Here is a 15,150-nt window from a genome sequence, read left to right as displayed (position 1 = left end):
GATTTGAAGCACAATACTGGCATAGATTATATTGAAGCAGTAATAAATAATAATACAGAGGATAATATGTAAATCTGGAAATAAAATAACCACCTCCCCTCTCTAGTCCCACCCTGCCAAACAAAAGAAAAATGAGTACACTACAGATGTCTGTCAACGATGCTCGACGTTGAACCAGAAAATGAGGGAAGCACGAGTACACATGACTCTAACTCGCTGCAGCGAGAGAGTTCCACTGGTCAAAACAGCTTTTGCACCTCCTTCAATTCTTGTACGTGAAACAGAAACACAGTCGCCACAATTCTTAAGCACAGATGAGACTACAGAGCTAGATGCAGTGGTCACAATTGCATGCGAGAGATGGTCCAATGGATTTGACTCACACTGAAGAATGCACCCGTCAATGGTCAACCTCCCACTCCTATGAAGCAGGCAACAACCGAGCTCTGCCCTCACCGTCAAGTTAGCCAGCTTGCATGTTGACAAGAACTCCAACGCACTGCTCAAGCAACAAGGAATGGTGCATTCAACAATGCAATGAAAAAATTCCAGGTGAGTGTTTAAGACCCCACTCCAAACTGCTGGATAACATTTTTTCATGGTGGATGGGTTGAAGCAAATTACACTCTCTACGTATACATAAACTAGTGTGTGTGTGTATGTATATATATATGACCGTGGGTGTTCGAGCCAACTTATGCGCATCTCGACTAATCCCACGGGCCTTAAAATTTATAGCTAGGTACTCACCTTAATAACCCTAAGGGGACTCAAACTGGTGACCATCGGGGAAGTAAACCCAAGGCTTAACCACCGAGCTACCCTTCAGGGTTAAATAGATTAATAATATTTGAAGCACCTATTAAAAAATCTAGCATTGAACAATTATAAAGCATTATCTTTTCATAAGATCTTATTAAAGGTGACAAATTTCAACTGGAAACCCCTCGGTTGGAGGGAAAAGAGAGCAAAGTTCGTGAGATTTTATTTAGAACCAAGCAGAACCAAAAGAGAGCAATTTAATCTGTCAAACAACCAGCTTGGAGATGGACATTCATTTTCTTTAAGAACAATAATTCCTCCAGAATCACCATTGAGGACAGGTAAATTGGGCAAACCTGTCAGAGCCACGGGAGCAGATGAGTGTTGTATCATCAGGAAGCTCACCCGAACCGATCTGGTAAGGTAAACAGTAGGAAAGGAAAAGAATAATATTTATTATCTAAAAATACTTTCCCCTCGTATAGTATGATCTTGATTTTGACGGCAATACAAACTGTAAGAGCTAACATTGAGATATTCAAACAATATTTACTCCTCTCACATGAGAATAAAAATACAAAAAAGGACAGAGAAAATAATAATTGGAAAAAACATCTATTTTATCGCATAATCGATGAAGCTAGAAACTTTAACTGCCACGGTAAAGAAGGATCATCATAAAACACAGAGAGGATAAGAGCGAGAAGATTAAAAACACCAGGAATATGAACTTAGCCAAATTTTCTGCATCTATTATTACATTTCATTCCATGGGTTTAAAATGAGTGATGAGACTTGCCTCAAGGCGCACCATAGTCTAAGGCGATCAAAAATAGTACTCAGGTGCAAACATTTAAGCGGGAGAATGAGATTTTCGCCTTTAGTGATTGAGACTTAAGCCTCGAGACGCATGCCTAAAAAAGGACTGAGGCTTGCACCTCTCCTTAATTATCTTGAGAACCGATTCTTCTTTAAAGTACTCATCTTTCATTGTTTGACTTCACTGTAAATCCAATATATATTAGAATAGCATTGGAAATCTACTAAGAATAAAACTTACCAAATTTCATGGACTATTAGCCATAAATTATCTTTGGAAATCCATTATGCCCATTTTGCGGATTTTAAATCAACAATTAATTTTAACAACACAATTCATGGGATCACATCTTTTTAACCACACATTTTAACAATTTTTATCAAAATCTACAAAAAATCAGATTTCCTACTATATCAGGCTTATACCAAACAGGGGTTATATTTCAAACCTTTATCAATTCTTTGATTGTATCTTAATATGCCATTGGATAAATATACATTATAAGTTCAAACACACAACACACATAAACTGAACAGATAAAGCATGTAAAACAAACACTACAGCTGCATCATTACAGCAAATGCTCATCAATCTGGCAACGGCGACACCACTCTGGTAAAAACTCGTTTTGCCTTGAAAGTTTAAGTTGTTCTACTGGTTTGGGAATTTTATATATTATATGGTTATTTATGTATTTTTGTACTTTTTTGGGTTCAGTACTCGATCTTGCCTTTTCAATTTCACCAACTTAACTAACTTAAAACATGGAAGAGAAAGCTAGAAAATGAACATCAGCTTCTGCGTGCTGAAACAACAAATATTATAAACTATCTAGATAACACCATTTCTCTTCCTCCCACAAGAAGAGAAAATGACCAGCATGACTATATGACGGCTTTTAGTAATATGTCAAATTGTAGAGTTGACAAAGTTGCAGCTCCTGGGTTTAAAGTGTACTCCTAACTAATCAGTGAGAGACATGAAGCATGGAGATATTAACTAGTGTTTTTTTCCATGTAAATAGAGACCAAATGCTAGCATTAACAGTGTTACTAAATGACTACTCAGGAAGAGAACCTAGAAATTACCAGGCAAAGAGGCTTCTTGATCTGAATGTTGGAAGCGCGATGAATTCCTCCTGCTGAAATCAGTATAGTGTCTCCAGGCCTGCAAAGCATTGAGACACAAACGTTCAACTTTGAGTGACCAACATAATACCCAGAATTATGTACGAGCAAGTACTTCTTCACTGCTGTTATTTTTTAGTGAAAACAAAAAACTTCACTGACCTGGCAGCAGAGACAGCTGCCTCAATGCTGGGGTAAACCCCTGGCTCAGAGTGATCTTTGATGGAACGATCTACTCGCAGCCAAAGTCGAGGATGACATGCTAGAAAACGCCATCTGTTGCAAACGAGGGCGGTGTTATACCGATCTGCAAACTCAACAGCACTTTGTGATAGATACCATAACATGTTGCAATAATTGTGCATCTTGGTTAGCAAATGTACACTTTATTCAGATATTAAGCAGATAACATGCAGCCTTCTCTTATTTGTTTTTAACTTGAACAATTTTAGAATTATCAATAATGAGTTTCAATGACTTATTGAAAAACCAATATGAGCTATTGCAAGAAGTACACACATTGCTTGTGTCCGAAGCTTCGGCTGAAAGTTGAATTTGCTTCTAGTTTCAGCTATGTGATCAACAAGGATTAACAGGTAATGATCAGTTTATCATGACACAAAGTGGAGTGGATCACTATTTTAATTTGAAACACTTGAAATTATTGTTGCAGTGCAAAATTCAATGGCATTCATGATATCACTGTTTCTCAAAATTATGGGACTATTTGACATATAATCTATATGGTCCAATGATATTTTATCCTTTTTTTCCCACTCTTCCCATTCAATTCAAATCGGAATAGGTTGTTCAATACGGTTTCTTATTAAGTCCCCATTTGGTACCCATTTTTTTCAAAATGTATTTTTCTCTCTTTATTTCAACCACACATTCTTTGTTAAAATAATATTACACGTAAATAAAAAACTTTTCCTTATTTTTCAACCACACATTTTTCATCAATTTACTATTCAAAAATGCATTTTTACATAAAAATATCTTCCAAACACCCTCTAAATCCAGATGTTACTAGAACATAGTTGAGTATTTCAGTGGAAAAGAAGGTACTAGAATAATCTCAAATAATCAATTACCTCAACTACAAAAAAAGGTACGATTTTCATCAACTTTTGAGTTCTCCAACTTCTAGAGGGAGTGTAACACGTTATATAAAATAGAAAATGGTGACTAAAGATTCTATTGTGATTTTATTGAGCTAATTAATTGAAAGAGATATTAGTGATCATAAATATTAAGCATGCTAAGGGCTACAGACTAGCCAAATAATACCCTTGATTTTTTATTTTAATATTACATGAAAGAATCACCAAATTTATTAAACTAAAAATAAAAAAATAAAAAAACATTAAAATAATATTACACGTAAATAAAAAACTTTTCCTTATTTTTCAACCACACATTTTCCATCAATTTACTATTTAAAAATGCATTTTTACATAAAAATATCTTCCAAACACCCTCTAAATCCAGATGTTACTAGAACATATTTGAGTATTTCAGTGGAAAAGAAGGTACTAGAATAATCTCAAATAATCAATTACCTCAACTACAAAAAAAGGTACGATTTTCATCAACTTTTGAGTTCTCCAACTTCTAGAGGAAGTGTAACACGTTATATAAAATAGAAAATGGTGACTAAAGATTCTATAGTGATTTTATTGAGCTAATTAATTGAAAGAGATATTAGTGATCATAAATATTAAGCATGCTAAGGGCTACAGACTAGCCAAATAATACCCTTGATTTTTTATTTTAATATTACATGAAAGAATCACCAAATTTATTAAACTAAAAATAAAAAAATAAAAAAACAAAGCCTATCCACAATAATTTTGAGGTTGCCAACATGAATTCATTTTTGTCACTTCATCCAGTCCATTGGCATATCTACAAAGATTCTATCAACCGATAACTATGGTTAGTATCTCAACTCTAATTAGCCCATGTCTGACCCCCATTTTTCCAAAAACTCATTTTTTCAAAATTCATTTTCAATCACACATTTTCCATAAAATAATATTATATGTAAACCCAAAAATTTTCCTTAATTTTTTACCACATTCTCCAACAAAATACTATTCGAAAATGTATTTAGGAAAAAAAGGGGGCTCAAACAAAGGCTTAGATCGACTTTTGAATACGCTTCACCACAAGATGTCGTGGTTGCATAATCATGGTCCTCAAAGTGATTCTAGGTGCCTCTATTTCTTGATCTCATTCTTAATTGAAGCTTTCTTCAAAGACAAAAGTTCAAATTTCAGAAGAAACGGGAATAAAAATGAAGGGAAAAAATAAAAAATAAAAAAGCAAGTGGCCCATGACTCACTCAGCAATATCTCCATTCTGATATCAATAATCAGATAAACGCATTTCAACTTATATAACTTCAGCTATGAATGTTTGTCCAATCACAAATAGATCATCAATTATTCAAGTAGAATTGTTAAGAACAAGCAATTGATAAATTCACCGTTAAAGCAAGACTCCAGTTGCTTCACAAAATCATTTTACATATCTAACAGTATCAACTATGAAACCTTAACTAACTACATCAGGTTGCACCAAGCCACCCACCCACTTGCTGTTTATTCATCAAGAAAATTTTGAACTGAAACAATTGCAAAATTGCATTTGTACTATGTATTCAAGATATATTTTCTTCCATCCAATTCATAAACTAATTCTCCCAGAAAATGGAGGTTCAGAAATTGATCAAGAAAACACAATTACCATAAATTAGGTTACGAAATCTAATATCTCAAGATATGTACATCCAAAGAAATTTTATGTAAACGCTTCAACTCCCTAGGCGGCAAACTTAGGGCCGTTTGGCATGGCTTTTGAAAATCCAAAAGGAGCTTTTGAACCTGTTTGGCTAATTTTAAGAAAGTGCTGTTTTGGTTAGAATAGCTTTCACAGGAAGCTGGTTCGACGTAACTCCCTCTATAAGTCTCGAAATAGGAAACTTTTTTATAAATTAGTTTTCAAACAAAAATTAAGGTAACTTCCTCCAAAAACACATTTAAAAGAAGCAGAAGCAGTAGCAGAAGCAAAAACAAAAATCATGCCAAACAGGCCCTTAGTCCATTTCAAAGTCTTTATAGCAATTACAAACTGGAATCAAAAGTAGGCTATGAACATAGTTGCAAGTTATTATAAAGAGGCTCCTTTACATCAATAATTAATTAACAAACATGGGCCTTTCAAGAATTAATCAAATCAAATTGGGTTTCCAAAAGATTTAAATGTAAAATATAGAATACACGATCAAGCATTTTCTCCATATGCAAGAAAAAAAAAGTACGAATCATAAAAATGACAAGGTCTTCAAATCCAAAATATTCGTGTAATTAATACACGAGTTTCAAAAAATCGAACTAAAAATCCTTAATTTGGCTCAACAACAGTCGATTATTATGTTTCGAATACTATAGAAATGTGGAAAGAAATTTGAATACCTGGAATAGGGTTTAGGAAGCTGAAGATATGCATGAGACAGCCATCATCGATATTGTTTATGCTAGAATTAATTGAATTTTCTGAGTATTTCGCTAATTTCTTCCATTTGGGTTCATGGACCTCCATTCAATTTGGATTTTACTCGCAAAGTGTTATTTGTGAAACTATTTTTCATTTCCACCCTATATATCTAGAAATCTACTGTAGAGTTTCTCTATTTTCCCTACAGCCCTTTCTTTTGGTAAACATGTATTTTGAAATAGTAATTTTTCGGACAATGTATAATTATAAAGTAAGAAAAAAATTTATATTTATTTTTAATATTATTTTATTAAATAATGTGTAATTGAAAAGAAAATATATATATATTTTTGATAAAAAAAAAATGGGGCTCAAACAAGGACATAAGGTCATACATCAAAATGCACTAAAAAAATGATGCAAAATATCTAGCTTCAAACTTTGCACCAAAATGGTGCAAAGCCGATTTTGCCATTTGTTTTTATTTTTCAAACAAATTGATTAAGAATATTGGTATCTTTGTATTATATATTTTTTAATACAATAAATTGTTAGTAATAGTTACTGAATTAATTAAAATATGAATATAAAAAATTTAAAATAACAAACATAATCATTTAAAATTAACGCTGAATATATTACAACAATCATGTACATACACTACTCTAGTATTATTTAAAGAAAATAATATATAAAACAAGTATGTAACTTAGTAAATTGGTAGATTGCAACACTATTTCGACTTCGTAATATTATAATATTGAAATTCGAAATGCATTGTACTATTTTTTAATGGCAAAATTTATTATTTTCATTTCTTAGTGTTTCTATTAACTGTACTATTTTCTTAAAAAAAATTATTAATGAATTTAATATTTTTGTTAATTTATTGTAATTATTTATTTAGTAATTTTTGTAGTTGTAAAATAAATAATAAATAATTTTTCAAATTGTTAAGATAAAAAAATGAAGAAAACAATTAAACACTCATTTGGTGTAATTTTTATAGTGTTCTAAAAGACATTGCGTGACGATGCATGGAAATGAAGTTATGAGCTAGGCGAGACATAAGCGTAATAATATTATTTTAATTTTTAAGCAATCAGAAGATTATTTAATAATAAAAAATAATACCTTCCAATCATCTAAAACATATTTATGGAAATTGTATGCATTTTTTCAAAGTTTCCAATAAAAAAAATAAGTTTCAAATATAAATACTAATTAGTAAATAAATATGAATTTTTGGGAGTTTTCCTTCGTTCAAGGCTTGAAGCGGCTGTTATGAATTTAGAACAAGCGAAAAAAACAAATCAACTTTTAAGTTTTAATTCAAAAGAATTGTAAACATATTTAAAAAAAAAAAAAAAACTTAAAAAAAGCGCGCATTAGTGATCAACGCAAGTAACCACTTGGCTGGGAGTTTCTATTGCGCATCGCTCTTAGGCGCCGCCTAAATGCGCCTTTTTAAAAAACTAAATATTTAGTATAATGGTTGAGGATGATTTTTAGCTTAGTACAAGATTTAGCGTAAAATGGTACAAAACTTACCTCAAATTTTAGTGTAGGATTGGAGATGACTTTAGGCTTTGGGTACATGGAACGACGTAAATTTGATCCACCTTGATACCCTGAAACCCATTAAACAAGTTTTTTAAAGGTTTTTGACTCAAATTTTAATAAATTTTGTTAGATTTTCGAAGTTTAATAAATTTCATGGATTTGAATAAAATTTCTCCAAATACAGAAAAGTTTAATATAATTATATATAATAAATTTTAATTACAATTTTCTTTTACGAAGGGATTCTTTCAAAAAGAGTGTTGATTTGGGAGTAGACCAACAGGTCGTCTCCTTTAGCATAGGAAGCTCCTCATGAGAATCGAATCACGAAGATTCGAATTGGGACGAGGGGTACTAGGCTTGTTTCATAAAAATAGGAATCAGAAACTTGTGAATAAGGAGGGTCAAAAATCACCTTAAAATAAATAATTTAGCTCTTGTTTGAACTTCATTATTTGGCAAAAAAAAAAAAAATGCATTCTTAAATAGTGTTTTGATATCATTTCAATAACATATTTTTCAATAAAATAATATTACACAAAAATTTAAAACTACACATTTTCCTTCAATACTATTTAAAAATGCATTTATTTCCCAAAACGAGGCTCAAACCTTAAATTACTAAATCATGAGATTGCAGTGGTGGAGAAAATGGTTCGCGAAACGAGTTTAATAAATCTAATTCAAGCTCATTACCACTTTTGACTTATTTTCGAACTATATTTTCCAATCGTGAGATATGTTCTTGATATCATTATGAAGAATCCATGACTGCCTATGCAAATGCATATAATGAAATGAAAACCATCAAGTAGTTGACTAAAATAGTTAGTCAAAGATGGCTACTAAAAAAGTTTAATAATTCTATTTTGTTCTAACCAACTCTGACATCAACCAAAGTAAAATTCAAGTAAAATTCTGTTGGATATTGGTTAAATAAATCGAGAATTGAAAATCGATTAAAGTGACTTCGTATCGACTTCGACCAAATACTCAAAAGCTCGACTCAATCCGTTTAAGCAAAATTGTTTGCCATTTCGCCGCTTCGGGGCGCACAAACGGGGATCGACCTGCCCGGTCAGGTCGCGAGGGTCGAGGGGGCAGCGCCCCTCGTGGGGGGTCGGGGGCAACGCCCCCGAAAGAGAATTTTGATTTCTCTGCATGTATTGAAGGGTATATTTGGCATTTCGAAAACCAATATCAGATGAATGAGAAATTACAAAAAAGGACGAAAATCAATGAATAGACACCTTCTCAAAAGGTGGTGCATTGTTTGGAAAGGGTGCATGGTTTGGCCCCAACCATTTCGTCCACACCCTTTCATGGTTTATAAATAGGATCCTTTGGGTGTCCTATTCCTCACAGTTTGATATGCAAAACGTCTCTCATCCTCTCTTCTATCCAAAATCAAAATCATTCATTTATTTTGATTTTCTTTCATTTCATCCTTGGAGTACATAAGCCTAAATTTGATTCGTTGTACTTGTGTTTTGGAGTGCTACAAACACAAGTGTAGCCGTTGTATCTTGGGAGTCGATTGCCGAAATCCGTAGGCACCGTAGCGGGGCAAATTCGACTTAAGGACAAAGAGTCCAACTCTTGCCTCGGCTTTGTCCCTATCTTTATACTTATTTTTGGCGTTTCTATTCACAAAATTCTTCCAACAAATTCTATTTGACGTCGATTGAGATTTGTCTACTTTAAATAATTGAGACTCATCCTCAAAGTCCTCTTTCATAAAAATTGAGTCTCCCAACTAATTGAGCCAACAATCAAAACTTTCACGATAAAAGACCACGTTAATTTGTTGATCTCTCCATCTTCTAGCCTATTCCCTAAATCAATGTAGTGTGTTATCCTTTCTAGCGTCGCTGCAAATTCATTTTAATAAATTTATTTCTTCTACGTGGTCTTATACAAGTTTTATCTTTTAAAGGACCAACCTTGATTACCATAAAAGCATCTATTGCTTAATAATCCTTGTGTAAAACTTGTCCTATGCGTTATTAGAAAATTAATTTTAGTTAATTTATTAATTGATGGAATCTTTTTCCATAAATTAAATTTTATTGAAATGAAATTATTTAAATTTTGGGTTTTAGAATATTGGGTTTAGGCTACCACTTCAGTTGTCTATAAGTTGGACCCAACTCTGTTGTCATGTTGAGAGATCATTAAATGTTAAAAAGTGGCAGAGTAACACTAACAACCCAGTTAAGATGTGTACGATGACGGCAGATGAAATTTACCTTAAAACTTGAGAACTCACAACTTCAGCGAGTACAAAACACAATCTTATACATGCATGTGAACTTTCTAATTTGTTAATCCCATATTAACTCCATCGACATTATTCTCTCCTTACCCATCAAATAGTCCCTTCTTCACTCACGGTAGAAGAGATGAAAAGGGTAAATGGCACAAAGCAACGGCATGAATGGCGATGTAGCGCCTTGCAAGAGAATCTAGACTTAGGCAGTTTCCCATCATGCTGGAAAATGATGCAATTGCAAGGTAGGGTCAAGTTATGAAGGTTACTTAGAGCGGTGGAGGTGCCATTTCCCATAATGCTGGAAAATGATTTGTCACTTGATATTTGCTATGCACTTGGATGGAGGGATGTTTCAGCAGCTTCTGATCTGGATTTTAAGAGCCTTGTTCTCCTCCTTGAGCTGTGAGAAAATTCAACTAGTTAATCTCAAGTCTAAGCCAACAGGCCAGGCGAACTTAAAAGCAGCTTGAAGAAAAATAATTTCACTAGAATTGTGCCTTACAAAGGTTAATACACACGACATTGCCAGTCTACATGGATCCATTAAATTTTATTTTATTTTTTATTCTAATTCAAATAAAACCCCATTACACGGCTAAAAAAAATGTTACTTCCAACGCATGAAGGCACTCGTATTTAAAATACTGACTATCTAGCATTTGAGCTTCCAATCAAATGAAAAGTTGAATTGGAATTCCCTCTTGGAACATAATGGAATATGTTGATTTCAATCAAAAGACGAAACTCAGATAAAAAGATAAGAGTTGGCACCCATCAATCTTTTTCTGTTCTTCCTCTTTCTAACATGCTATAAGCTATAAGGCCATTTCAACTTTTCAATTTTTTATTAATTTATTTTTTTGTGTCACATTCTGCTTCCCACAGATTCTATAGAGGCAATCAGGCAAATAAAAGGATTTGAAAATTTGTAGACGTTACCTTCTCAACAGTTGCAATTAGCTCTTCCACGGCTTTCTGCAGTGATGAAATTGTTCTGGATGTCACATCCTCGTAAGCTGCTTCCACTTCGTCCAAAGAGTTGGGATCAAAGAAAATTCCCTCTAAAACAAATAGCTGCTCCAGCAGTTCCACATCTTCAGCTTTTATTTTCCGTCTCAACTTTATTAAAAAGGAAATTTTGCTCAGATATAGACAGATGAAGCTACAGGTTAATTTATGCAACGTGAATCAAACCTTCTCTAATATTCTCTCACAAGACTCGTTTTTAATCACTGGGAGGGCTCCAGGACTCTTGGTGTCTTCATCTTCTTTGAGACTGACATGTGCCAATGCCTTTATATGCTTTGCCCTGCTCAAAGGATGAACAATGTAATTCGACATTATCATTCTGGAACAGAATCATAATGAGAATTTATGCCAATAATGAAGTGCAAAAATGTTGCTGTTTGTATTATTGGGCATAGCTTTATTGTGTGACCGATTCTGAGTCTAAACTACATATATGGCATATGGAGCTTACTCAAAGGCAAGTTTTACACATCCAAGTTTAAACCAATGATGTAATCTAGATGATTCTGTTTTTCTGATAATCATTTTAGCCCTTATTTGAGCCACATTATTTCCATAAGAACGCATTTTTGAATGGTGTATTGATGGGAAATGTATAGTTAAAAATAAGGAAAAATTTTGGATTTGCGTGTAATATTCTTTTATTGAAAAATGTGTGCTTGAAATAATGTTAAATCACTGTTTAAGAATGTCTTTTTTTGAAAGAATGTACATCAAACAGGACCTATATCATTCAGCGGGATGCCTAGAAAATGATTCTGAGTTTCTTCTAGAAACATGACTAGAATTGAGAACGACAAAGGAATTACAAGTTCTTGAGCATTCCCTTTGTGATGTCACTCAAAATATGTTGATATACAACATCACCTTCTTCATGACCAAAATACTAATACAAAGAGATCTCATAATAGAAACAGCAAGCCTCAAAAGAATTGCATACCTTGCACCAAACCTAAGAGTGGAAAGGCTCTCTGATGCATTTGAGGGACTAGGCGAGGAGCAACAGAGCAAGGAAGTCTGGGAGTTGCCTCCCTGTAAACTGGAAGTTAAGTTGATCCAGATAATTGTCGAAGTAGACAATGACATGGGGATCAAGAAAAGAAACTAACCAAAGCATCTTGCAGGATCCGAGTAAGCTTAGAATCACGATAAGGAATATGATTTGCTCTCCCTTGTGGACTACCAGTTAATGCATTTATTACATTCCCTAGAGCTGAAAGGGATTTGTTGATGGTTTTGGCTTCTTCGAGGACTCTACCTTCAGCTCCAGTCTTCTCTACTTTCTCAGATCCTGCTAAGTCTACGAGAATTACCTTTCCAGACCTGCACAAGGATTTCAATTGTTTAAAAAGCTCAATAGATTGCTCAAAACAACTAGATTGAGAAATACCTTTTCTCCTTCTTTAGTTCCTTCTGGATGGTGAATATATATACACAATGACTTCTACTACTTGCCATATTCATTTCTGTATAAGTTAAATATTACAAGTAAAATTCTAAAACCGATCAAAATGAAAGCCAGGACAGAAGTTTCAGATAACTTCTTCTACAATTAAAAAGGGAACCAATGTAATATGTATACAAGCTAAATAAAAAAAGGATAGAAGGATACGGGTTTCTCCCACTGCTCTGTTTGCTATTCCAATCTGCATTATGAAGAACTATATCGGCAACTGAACTATATTAACACGACTTGTAGACAATGATGGGAACTTTATTCTTACAGACAGACTTCGCAATGCCTCAGCAGAATCTGATATGCAAATCTGGAAAGTAAAAAAGTCAAATCTGTTGAAATTTCGAATTGAGGGTAAAGTCAATAGAAGTAAAGTAAAAAATTACATCGGAGAATGAACTGAGTCATTTTCCAACATCCAAATTATATAAAAACAGACTCAAACTTGACAAAATATACTTCCAGTAGAGAAAACAGAACTAAAACTGAATTTATAGCACAAATGATGTAGAATCAATAAGAAAGAAGAGGCAGAATACCAAAGTAGAATGAGAGAAGAAGAAGAGAATGAGCACTTAAGGAAGAAAAGGGAGAGAAAGGGGGAAAGCAGGGGGGAAATTGGGCACAACAAGCCAAGGATAATTTCATTCATCAACTGATCCTTCAATCCAAATTACAATCATAAATAACAAAATAATAAACTTGGGCTTGGGCCAACCCATATACAAGCCCAATGCAACATAAAGTCTAAATTAAATAAATAGAAGGTAAAAGGCCCAACAAATGGCCTGATGAGAATGATGTCCGCATCAATTCTCCCGGGGTGAGAGAAAAAAAACTCGACCCTGTCGAGTAAGGAGATCACAAAAAGGCTGCTATCAATCTCCCAGCCACAAACTGAGTGGTTGAGCAAACTTCTGTCAACGTCTATAGAGACGTAAGGGCGGTTGTCCGGGCAAGGGATGATCTTGTTGACTCCTACAATGCTCCAACAAATCAGGATCAAACTGCTGAAGTGTCTCTTTGTAGATCCAAGAACAATCAGAGTCAGGACGGCCCTTCCAATGAACAAGGAAGCGTTAAATGTCTCCATCCCTGATTAATATGGTCTGTGCATCTAGAATAGTATCAATTTTATCTTTATGCATTGCAACAGGTGGAATCGGGGCAGGGATAACATGTTCAGGATCGGGGTCCACAGATGGAGTTGTGAAAGGATCATCAGCGGGGTGAAATTGGCCTTTGTAAGCAACTAAGTCCTCAACATTAAAAGTAGGGTGGTAGCCAAAATGTGAGGGTAAGTCAATAATATACGCATTTGGACCAACACGCTTTAAAATTTTAAAAGGACTAGCACTACAAGCTTGTAATTTGGAAGCAGGTCCAGATGGACGTTGCTCCGGTCTAATTCGAATCATCACATAATCTCCAACATTAAATTCAACATGGCGTTTGTGTAAATCAGCTCGAAGTTTATATAATGTATTACTTGCTTCCAGCTGTTTATTGGTCTCAATATGTACCTATCGACCGATTCACTGAACTGTTATATGCAAGTTGGGCAGTAGGAAGAATTAAGTCCCAATTCCTAAGATTTTCCTGGACTAGACACCTTAATAGATTACCAAGAATGCGGTTAACAACTTCAGTTTGACCGTCCGTTTGTGGGTGATATGCAGTAGAGAATTTCAGTTTAGTGCCAATTATACCCCATAGGGTTCGCCAAAAATGGCTAGTGAAACGAACATCTTTATCCGAGACAATGGTCTTAGGGAGGCCATACAACTTGATGATCTCAAGAAAGTAGAACTTAGCAACCTTAGGTGTATCGAAATTCTTGTTACAGGGAATAAAGTGTGCCATTTTCGAGAAGCGATCTACAACAGCAAAAATGGAGCCGTGTTTCTTTGGAGTGCGTGGCAACCCTAGCACAAAATCCATACTAACGGGATGGGGAGAGGTGTGTGTTCTGCCTCTTTTACTTAGAACGCTGACAGGTGTTGCATGTGCCAACAATTTTGGCCACGTCTATCTTTAAACTGGGCTAATAGAATTGACGTTCAATCTACTCTATCGTCTTATCACGCCCAAAATGTCTAGCCAACCCGCCAGCATGACTTTCCCACACTAAAAAGTCTTGCACTGAAGTCCTCGGAATGCACAACTTATTGGATCGAAAAAGATAAACCCCTTCCAAACGGAAACCATCAGTGGTGTCCAACTCCCCATTTTGCAAAGCAAGAAAAATGTCTTTGAAATCGGGCCATGACTCGTACTCTTCCTTAAGCCTTTCAAACTATATGACCTTAACACTCATGACGGACAACAAAGAGATGTGACGGCTTAAAACGTCAGCAGCTCGATTTTTAGCACCCTTTTTATGCTTTAAGACAAGAGAATAGACCTGCAAATATTCGATCCAGTGGCTATGCCTAGAATTCAATCGCCTCTAGGAATTAAGGAAACGAAGGGCCTCATGGTCCGAAAAGAGAACAAATTCGTGGGGTAATAAGTAATGACGTCAATAGCGCAAGGCTTGTACAATTGCATATAATTCCTTATCATAAGTCGAGTATCGTCGCTTGGCGTCATTTAATTTCTCACTAAAATAAGCAATAGG

The 15,150-nt window shown here is 34.5% G+C and overlaps 2 protein-coding genes across 2 annotated transcripts in view; both read right to left on the bottom strand.

Annotated features, from left to right (window-relative positions):
• LOC111384492 (F-box protein SKIP5) lies at nt 1-6,365 on the bottom strand. The gene is made up of 5 exons (XM_023008776.1): nt 6,189-6,365; nt 2,872-3,016; nt 2,671-2,749; nt 1,119-1,177; nt 1-499 (listed from the first exon to the last, which is right to left on the bottom strand). The coding sequence occupies exons 1-5, from the start codon at nt 6,313-6,315 to the stop codon at nt 154-156; spliced, it is 756 nt and encodes a 251-aa protein (XP_022864544.1). The 5' UTR covers nt 6,316-6,365; the 3' UTR covers nt 1-153.
• Nucleotides 6,366-10,006: 3,641 nt separating this feature from the next.
• Nucleotides 10,007-15,150, bottom strand: part of LOC111384485 (kinesin-like protein KIN-1) — a 12,368-nt gene continuing 7,224 nt past the window's right edge. The window contains exons 8-15 of the mRNA XM_023008764.1: nt 12,799-12,840; nt 12,687-12,720; nt 12,465-12,540; nt 12,184-12,397; nt 12,015-12,106; nt 11,240-11,354; nt 10,985-11,164; nt 10,007-10,445 (exon numbers count right to left, since the gene is read on the bottom strand). Of these exons, the coding sequence (XP_022864532.1) occupies nt 10,398-10,445; nt 10,985-11,164; nt 11,240-11,354; nt 12,015-12,106; nt 12,184-12,397; nt 12,465-12,540; nt 12,687-12,720; nt 12,799-12,840 (801 nt within the window). The 3' untranslated portion in view covers nt 10,007-10,397. The remainder of the gene's footprint in view (nt 10,446-10,984; nt 11,165-11,239; nt 11,355-12,014; nt 12,107-12,183; nt 12,398-12,464; nt 12,541-12,686; nt 12,721-12,798; nt 12,841-15,150) is intronic.

Source organism: Olea europaea, chromosome 3, assembly GCF_002742605.1.
Source record: "Olea europaea var. sylvestris chromosome 3, O_europaea_v1, whole genome shotgun sequence".
Classification (NCBI taxonomy): Eukaryota; Viridiplantae; Streptophyta; class Magnoliopsida; order Lamiales; family Oleaceae; genus Olea; species Olea europaea.
This window is presented reverse-complemented; position numbering and strand designations above follow the sequence as displayed.

Coding starts and splice junctions, on each gene's coding strand:
- LOC111384492 (XM_023008776.1), bottom strand. CDS start 6,315: ATGGAGGTCCATGAACCCAAATGGAAGAAATTAGCGAAATACTCAGAA. Junction 2,750..2,871: donor GCAGCTGTCTCTGCTGCCAG/GTCAGTGAAGTT, acceptor AATGCTTTGCAG/GCCTGGAGACACTATACTGA. Junction 1,178..2,670: donor TCAAGAAGCCTCTTTGCCTG/GTAATTTCTAGG, acceptor TTACCTTACCAG/ATCGGTTCGGGTGAGCTTCC.